Source organism: Manacus candei, unplaced genomic scaffold (assembly GCF_025592945.1).
Source record: "Manacus candei isolate 608988 ecotype Guabito, Panama unplaced genomic scaffold, ASM2559294v1 h1tg000094l, whole genome shotgun sequence".
Classification (NCBI taxonomy): Eukaryota; Metazoa; Chordata; class Aves; order Passeriformes; family Pipridae; genus Manacus; species Manacus candei.
In genome coordinates this window covers 2266371-2280673 of record NW_026138142.1, presented here as the reverse complement: position 1 = coordinate 2280673, position 14303 = coordinate 2266371, and the positions used below count along the sequence as shown (strand labels likewise).

Here is a 14303-nt window from a genome sequence, read left to right as displayed (position 1 = left end):
AGTTTTCCTATCTTGAGAAACTCCTCAAAATGCCTCTTACCGACTTTGCTTGTGTTTTACTGTGCAGTTCTATGAGTTTAAATTCCACTTTTATGGACTGTTGGAGATCTAATGGTCAATAGTTTGGTTGCTGCTACTTTGCCACACTTAAAAGGAATTCTTTGTGCTTTTAGGGAACTGAAAGAAGTTTTGAAATTTGTATAAATGGAACCAAATCAAGAAGTTGTGTGTAAGGCTTGAATTTGTATTTTGTTTTTCAATCCAAAAGTCTAAATGTGTTACTTATCACCTCTAGTGATAAGTCATTGCCCCAGGAAGCATCTTGTAAATTGTGTCTCTGAAACATTGTATTAATAGATTCGGTTTTTGGCATTACTTTGCTATTCTAGTAAACTATCCTAAAACCTCAGCTTTTATCTTAAGAAATTTTAATAGCAAATTGTACTTTAGTAGTGCCCAGTGTCTGCTTCATTTAATGACTTGTTGTTCACCCCTTTCTATTGCTTTGCACGTCATTTGTTCAGTAAATTTGATCAGACTCTGTGGAATTCCTCAGGTAACACTTTACCTCAGTGTCTTGCCTTAAAAATTCAGCTGGCTCAGCAGCCTATGATGAGGTGGCTGAGTTCAGCTGAGCTTCAGGAATTCTGAGTAGTCACTCTGTCTTTTTAAAATGATTTAGCCACCTGGATCACAAGGATTTTTTTCAGTCACATATTCTTAGCTTCCTCTTTCCTAACCCAAGTCACAATCTGTACATACCTGGCAGTTGTTGAAAGGCCCAAAAGTCTGTTGTTCTATATGAGCACTGGTATGTGGCTGGTACAGGTCTGTTGAAGAAATCCTCTCACGTTGTCCATGAATGCTTGTCCAATTATGACTTCTGGTCACTGTTGCTGAAGGGAACATGTGAGGTTTTTCTGCTCTTGATCACTGCTTTTGTCAGATTCAGTCTTCACTTTTTTTTTTCAAAAATTCATCTCCCAAATCCGTAATACTAAAACAATGCTTGTATTTGCTAAAACTTTTTTCTTTGCTTCATTCATTACAGCCAATGTAGTTCCCTAAAAGCTCGGTCTCTCTGTTGTCCTTAAAATTGCTTTGAAGATCAAATTGATCTTCTTAGAATTATTAAAAGTTAAAAAAAAAAAAAGAAAGAGCATCTTGGTTTTCGCTTTATCTTTTGAGCTTTCAACTGGAAATGGGTCTGTGTGGTTTGGCAACATACCAGTTCTTTGGTTCCATTTTGTTACCATGGCAAATTCTAATCTCTGAGCTGTGGTTCCTGATCAGATCTGAACTCACTTGTAAAGTCCCAGAGGAGGAAAAGAAAAACCACCCAAGTCCCATAAACCCAAATAAAATTGTTGCACAATCATTCTTGCTTGTATATTCTTTTTAAAGGAATATATCAGCATCTGAAGAAGAGAGCAGTAATTACAAGAGGGTATTGATTCTCTTACATGGTCCACACATGAGCTCGCAAAACAGAAGTAGCACAGCTGGACCTCAGCAATCAAAAATGCAATATTTTAAAGACTCAGTGGTGACCAAAGTGTTTATTAATTTGGAGTAATCAGTCACAAAGGACAAGACATCCTGTCCTGTAGTGAGTCAATTTTTTTTTCCATCTTTCGCATAAATTGTTGTCATCTGCAATAGTGTGTAAAGTTGCCCTTGAATGTTCTCAAAATGCAACTGCAGAAAGCTTTCAGCCAAATTCAGTGTTGGCCCTGCTTTGTAGAGGGGAAGGATCTGATGAGCCTCGGGACCTTTCCAATTCCACCATTCTGTGACCGCATTTAAGCAACAGGGGTGGGAGATGCAGAACTAAAATCTGTTTTCAGGAAGTACAGAGAGACAGTAACTGAGGTGCAAGGCTGCTGACACTTTAAGCATCTACAGAGAAAAACAACTTGATGGCTGTCAGAGTTCTGATAGAGGTGTGATTTTGTCACTTCCTAGCTGGAAAGGAAAAAAATATCACTTCTGTAACCTGAATTACACAAGGTACATCCAGAATCAGGTGTTGATCTTTGTTGGGTTTGTTGTACATTACTATTTCTTTTAAAGGAATGAGCTTCTAGTTGGTTTTGCCTTATATCCTGGGTGCCTCAAACAGAGCAAACACAGGGGTGGCCTCACATGGGGCACAGCGTGCGATTCTGAGCCCCACAATTTAGGAAGGATGTGAAGGTCCCTGAATGCACCCAGAGGAGGGCAAAAAAGCTGGTGGGAGGGCTGGAAGGAATGTCCTGTGAGGAGGGGCTGAGGGCTTTGGACTTGTCTAGTTTGGAAAAGAGGAGGCCAAGGGGTGACCTCAACACTCTCTACAGTTTCCTGAGGAGGGGAAGTGGAGAGGGAGGTGCTGAGCTTCTCTCCCTGGTATCCAGCGACAGCATGTGTGGGAATGGTACAAAGCTGCACTGTAGGGGGTTTAGATGGAACATTAGGAGCATTTCTTTACCAAGAGAGTGGTTGAACCCTCGAACAGGCTTCCTAGAGAGGTGATCAATGCCCCAAACCTGTCAGTGCTCAAGAGGCACTTGGATGCACTGAAGAGCATTTGGGTTCACAGACCTCGTCACTCTGGGTGTGGGCAACGCAATCAATTTTATTAAGAACAAAAAGAGCTTATACAGATATTTCAAACTGTGATATATCATAACATGTGACCTCCACCAATCACATTCGAGCACTCCACTGAGCATGTGCAACAGAGTACTGAAGGACTACAAGTCCCATAATACCTTTCATCACATTGCCTGTAATATAAACTGCTACACTTGGACAGTGAATGCCCTTACTAACAGGCTTTAACATAGTCAGGCCTTGTCACAATAAGGGCAGGAGGGAATTCGCCCAACCATTAGAGAGGGGAGATTTTCTCGACCCACAGGGGTTCATTTGTCTGTTAGTGACCCAGGGAAAATGAAACCATGTATGTCTGATCAGACTGTCAGATATCCCACAAGGGGACTCTTCACCAAACAAGATTCACAAGATTCTCAAGATCAATTGCCTTTATCGGGGAAGGCCCCTCAGTGGGCCTTCCGAGTGTTGTTCCGCCGCTGGCAAACTGTCAGCACTTATAAAGGGCTCACCCTAACAGTTTACAGAAGAACACTCTTTTTGATACAAATCCTGGCAGGTTAATAAGATTCATAGGTCGTCGGTGATAGTGTCTACCTGCAAAAACACAATAAAAACAATCTAACAGTGCTATAAAGCAAGCACAAACACAAGATCTAATAGAAAACAATCTACCAATATATTAGGGAGCATATTATCCAGCAGTATTGGTGGAAGTCTTCCTCCAACCATTCTCCATTTCCCACTTCGTTTTATACTATTTCCTTAAGTTTAGGTGGAGTTTCAGTGAATCTAGTCATAAATACTTAATTGGGTAGTCATCCTTGGCATCTATCTTCCTCGGTGGGCAGATATGACACGGTCTTTGAACTACAAAGTGTCACCATGTTTCCCTTCCTGCAGGATCTTTATGGAGGGAGGCTGTAGTGCCTTCATGTTACTCCCTTCTCCGTTTCATCTCACATAACAGGTGCTTATCACTGTTTTTTGGGAACTATTGTGGGGCATTGTGACCATGCCAGCAGCAGCTGGCTTTTCTCTGTAATTCTTATTCTCTTTTAATTTTTAACCCTATCCATTACCCCACAGGCCTGAATTGCTCAGTCAGTTGCACTGGATGGTTGTTGTGGGTCCCTACCAACTGAAATAGTCTATTCCTATTCTACTCTGTTCTATTTTCATGCAGGGTTTCATAGAAGAAATAATTTCTCTAATAGATAGTTTAAAGCTGTGTATTATTTCTGCTATTTTCTAATTGTTCATAGCTTTTTTTCTGAAATTGCCTCTAGCACTGGAAACAAACCTTCAGAAGGAAAAATGGATCGCTGGTGTTGGCCACCAGAAACTAACAGCTTTCGACGTTTCACCCCTGAGTCCTTGGCTGCAATTGAGCAAAGAATTGCTGAGAAAAAAAAGCAACCAGACAAAGAAAAAGAGAAGAATAAGGACCAAGGAGTTGAAGAAGAACAACTTACTCCCCAGCTTGATTTGAAAATCTGCAAAAAGCTGCCATCGCTTTATGGGGACATTCCATCAGAGCTCATTGGGGAGCCCCTGGAGGATTTTGATCCATACTACAGTGATCACAAGGTTAAAACTTCCAAAAGCATTTCTCTGATTTAATTTTGTCTGCTGAACTCTTAAGAGATAGTAAAAGCTCTAGTTGGGAGATGCTGGGTTTTGACAGTTGTGCAGACAGGTCTTTCAACATTCCTGACATCTTTTGGGGCAGGAGTGCTAAGGTGTGCTCTGCTTTATGGCATGAAGAGGTATCTTCAGTTCCAGTCAGCAGTCAGAGTTAATGATGAGGACATAATACACATGATTGATACACTTCTACAGGAAATATATTCTGGGATAAGGGATGCTTTGTTTTGCAGAGCAATTCCTGTGATGCCTGTGAGGCTGAACTCCCTGTGGTATAAGCAGTGCCTGTCCAAGAGTAGATCATGCTGGAATTGCAGAAGCTTTCACTGAATTACAAAGATTATACCAATTAGGGGAGGCATATTTGAGATATTTCCAGCACTCTCCGTAGCAAACCCATGTATTTGCATTGTTGTAAATTAATTTTCTGTTATTTTATGTCTCCTTGGCTTTGTTTATTGTACCATATTTATATTGCAAATCCTCCATGCGATTGCAAAGGAGTTGGTGTTGTTGCCTGGGGGAGTGTCTAAAGTAGATGATGTAGGAATCCCTCCTCAATTAAATGGCAAAAAAAATTAGTTCATTTAAATATTCTATATCCTATGAATCTTTTCTTTTTAGACTTTTATGGTGCTAAATAAAAAGAGGACTATTTTCCGGTTTACTGCCACACCTGCCTTGTGTATATTTGGTCCTTTTAATCCAGTCAGAAAAGCAGCAATTAAAATTCTGACCAATTCATATCCTTTCATTGGTTTCTCTTATTTGAATTTTAAAATATTCTGGACCATTTTCTGTCATTCTGTTCCTCTTTTTATATTAGTGTGAATGTAGAGTTTATATGGCTGTGACAGAGATTTTTTAAAAGTTTTATTGAATCTAATGTTACACCAGCTGAGATATTTGCATAATGTTGGTGAAAATGTGAAAAAGCTGATATTTAAAATCAATTTTGCAGATAGTGGTGTGAAACAACCTTTAGAGGCTATTGTATGACATTGTGACCCTTTTCCAGAACTTGTTCGAAATCTCTGATGTGGTCACAAAGTTAAATTAAAAACACACAAACTAACAAACAAAGCAAACCAGGGACTCCCTGGCTATTAAGATATGAAAGATGGGATTTATGGTGAAGCTTTGCTGGAAGAGTCTCATGTTCTCCTAAGAAATGTGTTCCACACTCAAGTTTAGAATGTTCTGAAGAGTGCCCATCTTTCATATTTTTGTAACAATATAACTGTTGTTTGGAGAATATCAGAATGTGAAGGATTTGCAGATGCAAAACCACCAAGTGAGTAGTTTCTGCATTTTCTGCTAAACATCTGTTTTCATTTGGAATTATTATTTTGTGAAAATAGATCTTTTTAATGGAACTTATGTCTGACTTTGAATGTGTATGCCTGCTATAAGAAATTACTAAATTTACTATTCACTTTCAAATTAACTCTAAATTTAAGAACCATATCCGTTTAAACAAAAAAAAGCCAAATAGTTTTATTGGTGACAGGTAAACTTTAATGAAAGAACACTAGTAATTGGTTATTAAGTGTTTTCAAATGGTTTTCCCAGGCTTAAAACCCCTAGTTACTACAGAATTGTGGCCCATTTCTCTTTATTCCATCCTCCTGCTGCTGCAAAAAAAATGGAGGTTTTTCAAGTTTCAAATAACAGTACACCATTTTTTTTCATTTATTTATGTTTGTCATCTCTTCTGTCTAACATGCTATGTCCCACTAAAGTCCTAACTTCTGAAACTGTCTGCACATTTTTATATGTAAATCCTGAATTTTACCCAGATAAGCAAGTTTGATCTGTTATTAGTTTCTTTGGAAAACACATGAAAAGTCCTGACCATATCCAAAACCAAAGTCATTATTTGAATGTCTGTATGCTTTCTGTGTGGAAATCAGGACCTTCTGTGAACTTCATGGTTTTATAATGTAGCATTTTTTCCTTAACTTACTATTCACATGTTTTGTTGGCATTATTATATGTACTGTGTTACTCAATTGTGTGGTTATGACTGTACGTCAGCTCCCACCAGCACTCAACTGGACTGAGTAAGTATCTCAGTGGTTGTATGTTTCCTCTTTTTCCGTGGATATTTACACACAGGACTGAAAAATTTAAACAATGTGGTGATCTAATTCAGGGCCTTGAAAAATTTCACTCAGTCAGACCTCTGAGGAAGATTGAGGATTGTTATTATATCTCCCAGTCTTTGGTGGAGCTTCAGTGCCTTTTCTCAGAGGCTCACACCATGTGCCCTTTACTCTGTGTTGGCTAATTTTGCCATCTGCTGTGGCATAGAAGGTTGGCCCATTTTTTCTTTTAAGGAATGAGCCTTTTAGAGAGACTGTGGGGTCGAATTCTAACTTAATATCTCTCCTTCTACAGCAATAACCTGAATGTCTGTTATGGTTGGCTCATGCAAAAACTAGAAAGGGATAAATGTTCATTCTGTTCTTTCTTCCTGTTTCCTGGTGACACTCCTGGTTCAGCTGTTCCCATTAGAAAGGCATCTCTTTGTAATGGCTTGCTACCTTTTGTACTTGTGCACTGTATCCAGTGCGACTTGACTTGTTGTTCTAGAATTAAATCTTGAAAATGTCTCTGGAGCCCCTTTTATCTTGGGGTAAGCATGGTGATAAGAATAGCTTAATTTTCTGTAGTATTTCTTTCAGTTATAGAATATTTGCTCTAGTGTTCTGCCAGAATTTGAGGCTTTGAGATTTTCTAGACTGCTTTAGAATACAGACACAGTCTTAACAATGTTTGCTAAGGAAGCATGAGCTATCCTTCACCTAGAAATAATATTATATGCTTATGTGAACTTTCCTAGTTACTACCTGTAATCTTACTAGAATTCAGGAACACATCTTCTTATAGCCATGATGCTTCAGAAAGTAATGTAACCAGTCCTATTTTACTTTACATTTTCTACCTTTACTCCATGCAGGGACTAAATCCTAGGAAATGCCTGAATGTGCCTGAATGTGACTCAATCTCATTAATATTTTTATTTCTATAACTTACATACACTCTTTCCTCCTCAGAATTGCTTTTACTGGCATATATACTACTGAAATATTGATAAAAATAGTAGCAACAGGATTTGTTTGGAATGAATTTACCTTCCTTCGAGATCCGTGGAACTGCTTGGATCTGTCTGTTATTATTGTAATGTAAGTACAACTCAGTTGTTCTTTTACACTGAAGGGAAAAAGCCACAGATAAAGCACTATCTGATGTTGCTGAAATTCCTGAGAGTGTTTGGCATCCTACCTGCTAAAGAGTTACTGTGCTTGAACCATCATTTACATATCTGCAAAGAGAAAAATAGTCATAGACTGGCTCGACGTGGTTATGGTTTGAAAAGTTACATCCTTGCCATTCAGTTATATGTGGTTTAATTTTATAGGTACGTTACTATGTTTCAAAATATAGGCAATGTTTCAGCTCTTCGAACTTTCAGAGTGCTGAGGACTTTGAAAGCCATTTCAGTAATACCAGGTAAGGAACAATCTTACTGATAGTCTCTCCATTTCATCAGTGTGCTAATTCTTTCTATGGAATTATAGCAGGAATGAAACATAGGAAGTGTTTAATTTAAGTGTCAAAACCACACATAAATACTTTTGCTTTCATATTCAGCTTGGAGAACAGAGATCAAATATAATTTGACTTTTTTTCTTATGAAAAATCCTGGATATCACTGTCTGCTTATATCATATCTCAAATTCAATTTTTCTGCCTCAATATTGGTCTTTAGTTCATAAAGAAGGCATTTTCTCAGAATCCCAGAATGGTTGAGTTTGAAAGGGACATCTGGAGGTTGTCTGGTCCAGACTCACTGCCAGGACCAAGTCCAGACAGCTTTTGTGAGTCTCCAAGGATTGAAACTCCAGAACCTCCCTGGGTAACCCGTGCCAGTGCTCAGTCACCCTCTCAGTAGAAAAGTGTTTCCTGATGTTCAGATGGAACATCCCATGTCTCGATTTGTGCCCATGGCCTCTGGCCCTGGCACTGGGCACCACTGAAAAGCGCCTGGATCCATCCTCTTTGCACTCTCCCTTCAGATTTGTGCAGACATGGAGGAGATCCCCCTTGAGCCCTCTCTTCTCCAGGCTGACCAGGCCCAACTCAGCCTTTCCTCGTGGCAGATTTGCTCCAGTCCCTTCCCCATGTTTGTGGCCATTTGCTGGACTCTGCAGTGTGTCCATGGGCCAGAACTGGAGCCAGTAGTCCAGCTGTGGCCCCACCAGGGCTGGGTAGAGGAACAATCACCTCCCTTGACCTACTGGCCATGCTTTGCCTAACACAGCCCAGGAAACAGTCACCCTCTTTGTCATTGTAATGTGTATTTGGCCCAGGGTGAAGTACTTGTTTAGTGTTAATCAAGCACAGAAATCTGTCCATGTTCATTAAAGTTTGTAAGACTCTGCTAGGATACCATCTTAATTTAGAATGTGCAAGATAGCAAAATTAGTGTTAGTGCTAAACAGAAACCAAAGAAATTTTGATTAGGAAATTTAAGGAAAAATGCTTTAGTCACTCCTGTGCTTTGTTTTACCTCATTTAATACTCATTTAATACTTTTTAACATACTTGCAGCTGCTGTGTCTTGTCACATGAGAATGTCACTGCATTCCTCTTCTCATTTTGCATATTGTTGGATCTTATTTTTCTAGGTCTGAAAATCATTGTAAATTCACTTGTTGAATCTGTTAAGAAACTTGCTGACGTGTTGATCTTGACTGTATTTTGCTTGAGTATATTTGCCCTAATAGGCCTCCAGCTTTTTATGGGCAATTTAAGATTCAAATGTGTCCTCAATAATACTGTGTACAATGACTCGTTATGTAAGGATCCCAAGATCTATGTACCAAGTGATGAAGGTAAATCTTGTTCTTTTCTCCCTTTACATAATCTGTGTATCTTCCCATGTATGTCTTGAATTTTCACAGAGATGTGATAGTTGCATGTATTTCTCCCAAGAAGGAAAACCCTTCCGTTTGCACGAGTCTTAATAGGAAGTCTCTGGGACAAGTGAATGTGAAATTAGTGAATCTTGGATTTGGAGAAAGATTAGCAATCTGTGGGATAGGATGGGCTGAATTTTCTATAAGTATTTGCCTTTTTACCTGTGCATTGCACAGGGATCCTAATTTTCAGGGTACTGCACAGGGAATGGTTATTTTCCCATCACTTTTTCTATATTTCAGGGATTTTGCCTACTTCTCACAGCAATTCTTACTTTTAGCAGAGACCAAGTAAAATGTTACACTGGGAGTTGTGCAGTAAAGTGTTGCTATTTTTTTAAATCTGTCACAGAGACAGATTTGCTGAGAATCAGCCCTATACATCCTTTGTTGTGAAAGGATCCTTCCCAGAGCTTTGATCCATCAGGGGGTTTATCAAGTGCAGTAAATGTATGGTTTCCTGTCAGAAGGCTGTCGAAACTGATAACTTCTGATTTTATGATTCCTTGATTTATTTTTTATTAGATATCTGCCACAGAATGAATGGCTCTTCTGACATATTGCTCTGTGAGATCAGTTCAGATCCTGAGTAAGTGAATAAGATAGTTTTAATATTTTTTTAATTTGTTCCTCCAGATGTACTGTGGTTTTATTTCTGGTCTAAAGGAATGGTGAGGATTTTTCAGGAGGATGGGGATGCATGTATGTCATTAAATTAAAAGCCAAGTATTTCACATTAGAAAAAGAATGAAGTACAAGGATGCAACCACTTATGTATGTACTTTGTTGCTAACCACGGGGAATGTAATGGTAAGGAAGAATGATATAAATGAGGAGAAGAAGAGTTCAGTAAAGACCTGTTAGAGATTAATAAACTCTCCTCTCCTCATCTTGGTGAATTATTTAAAACTAAAAATAATTCCATTTTCCCCCTCTCTGTGTATTTGTTTGCACATATCCTACATCAGGGGACACTTTTTGTCTAGTCCTAAACTAAGGTTTCTTTCTAGTTTTCTCTGATTAGACAAATGGCTTTCTAGGATGGTTTGGTATAAATCAACCCTTCTGGCAGAATTAAATTGGGGAATAATGAAATGGACTTTCAGATAAACTGAACAAATTTGGTGTTGTCTATTGGGTGCTTTCAGGTACCGTTAAATCTCCATGTAAGTATAGTTTAATCTTTATTTTGTGGTTAGGAAAGAGTGCCCAGAAAACTATACCTGCCAGAAGATTGGGCAGAATCCTGACTTTGGTTATACAAGTTTTGATCATTTTGGCTGGGCCTTCCTCTCTGTATTCCGTCTGATGACACAGGATTCCTGGGAGCGTCTCTACAGGCAGGTGGGTACTTCTATTACCTGATAGAATGACTTGACACATGCAATTCAGAGCCACTAGAAAAATCTCTACTGGTTTTAACCTTACTGACAGCACATTTCCTTCAAAATCTGTGTAAATATTAAGGGAGTAGGTTCAAGTGACTAAGTTGTAACACCTTCTGCAAGGGACATGGAATGGGAGCAATCCTGCTGGGAATGCCCATAGTTCTGTAGGAGAACACACTGGGGTCAGTGGTTAAGAGTGAAATATGAGTATGGAACCACCCAAGGATTGGGATATACAGCAGATCCAGCCAGTGAGCTCACTGCTGCTGCAGGGAGCGTGAGGACTTGTTGCCTTCTCTGTTCCTCTTCCTTTTAAGTCCTGACTCCTCACCAAACCTTTTGGCTCAACACTTTAGTCTCAGATCATTTTTGACAACTGACATTAAAAATTTGGAGGCTTGATGTTTTGATTCAGAGAGCTGAATGTAACTTTTGAATTCTGGTGGTTTTTTTTTTTCAGAAATGCTATAAAAATGCATGTAGACAACTCTCTGGATCCCCTATGTCTATGCAATGCCTTTGCTAGCCAAGAATTATCCTTTGCCTTGTTCTACATTTTTTTGTCCATTTTAACTTTTTTTCCATCAACCGTTATTAATTAGGACTTTTTAAAAATGGATATATCATCTTCTTGCCATTTGAAACTCACATGGTTTTTGGGTTTTAATGTATCAGAGCTTATTTTGAGCCATCTCCTCTTCTGCCATTTTAAAAAAGTGTAAAGTTAGTTTGAAATTGTATTGTAAACGTTAGTTTGTTAAGAATATATCACAGCTTTTACTTTTTCCTCACAGACTATCCGTACATCTGGAGTGACCTGCATTTTTTTTTTCATGGGAGTCATCTTTTTCTGCTCATTTTATCTCTTCAATCTGATCTTGGCTGTAGTAACTATGGCATATGAAGAGCAAAACAGATCTAGTCTTGCTGAAACAGAGGCCAAGAAAAAACTGCTTCAGGATGCCCAACAAATTCTAGAGAAAGAACAGGTTTGTAATTATTACATATAATAAGTGGTTCCTTTTGTTTTCTTCTGTATGTGAATCAGGGAAATGATGTTTTGAATTAAATATGTGCTTCTTGCACACCTTCTGACACTTCATTTCTCTTTATGTCTCTATAAATGCCTGTGTGTATGTATATATGTATATATGTATTTGAATATATAAATATTTCTGTGATACAAAAAACAATCATTGAATTTTAGGATTTGCAGACCTGACATTTTACAGAAATGGCTTGTTGGGAAGTTTGTAGCTTTTATGGTATTGCATAGGTGCTGCACTCCATGGTTTTCCCCATTCTTGTACACTACCATTATTGCTGTGGACAGAAATTCCTTTCTCTGGGTATTCCTTCTTCCTATTACTGCATAGTCTCATGAAGGAAATACGAGTGAATACGTTTACATCCATGAGAAAAATTGTCATTTCTGCAGTTCCCAGAAGTTGGAAGTTCCAGTGCTGACAGAGTTCAGGCCTGATTAAAAAGCCTTCCAAGAGCCACTGTGCTCAGCATTTTAAAGGTTCTCAGGCCTCTTTCTGAGTGACAGGATGCAGGAGGTCTATCAGTTGACAAGAACAGGAATAGTCTTTAGCCAGGATAATGCTGTTTCTTCCATATTAAGTTTCCTCTTGACATCCAGAGACTGCATTAGTTTCTTTGCTGTTGTTTTGGAGAGTTAATAGACACACATCAGATTTCCACAGCGTTTCTTCTTGGCATAATATTGTTCCAATCATTCAGACCTTGGTCTGAAAGGGACCAGGGATCACCTGTTTTTATTTCTGATAATCATTCAGTCATGGAATCACAGAATGGTTTGGATCGCAAGGGACCTTAAAGATCTTCCAGTCCAGGATGGTCTGGAACACCTTCCACTAGACCAGATTGCTCAAAACCCCATCTAACTTGGCCTTGAACACTTCCAGGGATGGGGCATCCAGAGCTTTTCAGGGTAACCTATGCCAGTGCCTCACCACCCTGCCAGGAAAGAATTTATTCATAACATCTAATCGAAATCTCCCTTCTTTCCCTTTAAAACCATTAGCCTTGTAAAAAGTCCCTCTCCAGCTCTCTTGGAGCCTCTTTAGGCACTGGAAGGGGCTCTAAGGTCTCCCTGTAGCCTTCTCTTCTCCAGGCTGAATGACCCCAACTCTCTCAGCCTGTCTCCAGAGCAGAGGTGCTCCAGCCCTCAGAGCATCTCCGTGCCCTTGGGCAGGTCCATGTCCTGCTGATGTTGGGGGGGGCCTGGAGCTGGACACAGCAGTGCAGGTGGGGTCTCAGGAGAGGGGAGCAGAGAGGGAGAATCACCTGCCTTGACCTGCTGCCCATGCTTGTCGTGATGCAGCCCAGGACACAGTTATTTCTGGGCTGCAGGCCCACGCTGCTGGGTCATCTCAAGCTTCTCATCCACCAGAAGTGAAACTCCAAGCCAAGGCAGCAGGATGGGTTGAAAATTATTGGTAAGATCTATTGTATCTTGTAGCTTTTTATAAAAGAGACCTCTGATTTACTGCTTACAGTCAAAAATGTCAGATTTGTAAGAGGCCATACAAATATCCCCCAGCAACTATCCAATTTCATCAATAAGGTGCCATCATCATGGCTAGGCTTCGTGAACGAAGATTTGGGACTGCCTGGCAGTGCATTAAGGTGTAAGGCATCACCATTTTACCAAGTTCCTCAGCATTCAGACAGGGTAATAATTTAATAGAGTAAAAATTAAATTGAATATTATCCTTGTCCATGTGTTGGCATTTACCTTGTGTTAATAAACAGACCTTTTGACTTTTCTTTTACAGGAGGTGGCTGCAGCAGAAAGCAGTAAGGCCTTGCAGGTTGGGTCTGAAATGCCAGTTGGTGACTTGAAAAATTTGAAAGGAAAAGCGATTATTAAAGAAACACCTATTTTAAGACAAAATGTAGTTTTAGAGGATCAGGAGAAAGAGGAGCAAATATTTAATTCACAGCCTGGTCACTGCCACAAGAAGCTTGTAAGTATTCAAAATAGAAAATATATTCATTAAGCTTAGGTGTGATATGAGAATTCACTGAGCAGAAAAGCTTTCTTTATTTCCATTTTTTTCCCTCTCTGTTTTTTTTTTCTCCTTCTTGCATTCCTTGGAATAGCTTGTTTTTTAAAGCAATCTGAAAATTGTATTTTGGGATGCGAGTGAGACAGCACTATTTGGACTTGAAAGGGAAGCTAGAAGTGGCTGTCAGTAGTACATGTTATTATTTCATATCATAATATTTTCACATTATAAAAGGAAAAAAATAGAAAGGAAAACCTAGAGCATAATCCAAACAGGGTGAGATGCTCTGACAGAGTTCTTTTATTAGTCAAATAAATACAATCTACAACAAATGTGGCAATTTCTGGTGTCTCTCCTGCAACTGAGGACTCTTAAAACAATCTAGTCTCTACTTTCATCATAAAAGAGGCTAAAGATACTAAGTCAAAGAGAAAAAAGTATATCAGGTAGGAACATTTTGGTAGGACAAAATCAGTTTACAAAAACTTGAATGGACCATTCCTCTAGAGAATATCCCTATTTTAAATCCCAGTTTCTCATCCCCAGTTATTTCCCTCAGTTAAAGACAGATGAGCAGCAGTAACCAGGTCAGCGTTGGTGAACACCCTTGTCTTTTATAAAAACACTAACTCAATGCTTCTGAACAGCTGTGA

The 14303-nt window shown here is 39.1% G+C and overlaps 1 protein-coding gene across 1 annotated transcript in view; it reads left to right on the top strand.

Annotated features, from left to right (window-relative positions):
* Window positions 1–14303, top strand: part of LOC127461027 (sodium channel protein type 5 subunit alpha-like) — a 41863-nt gene that overhangs the window by 6385 nt on the left and 21175 nt on the right. The window contains 11 exon segments of the mRNA XM_051768249.1: window positions 3882–4182; window positions 4864–4982; window positions 6213–6302; window positions 7299–7427; window positions 7664–7755; window positions 8934–9149; window positions 9418–9423; window positions 9750–9813; window positions 10424–10568; window positions 11407–11601; window positions 13417–13608. Coding sequence (XP_051624209.1) covers window positions 3910–4182; window positions 4864–4982; window positions 6213–6302; window positions 7299–7427; window positions 7664–7755; window positions 8934–9149; window positions 9418–9423; window positions 9750–9813; window positions 10424–10568; window positions 11407–11601; window positions 13417–13608 — 1521 coding nt within the window. The 5' untranslated portion in view covers window positions 3882–3909.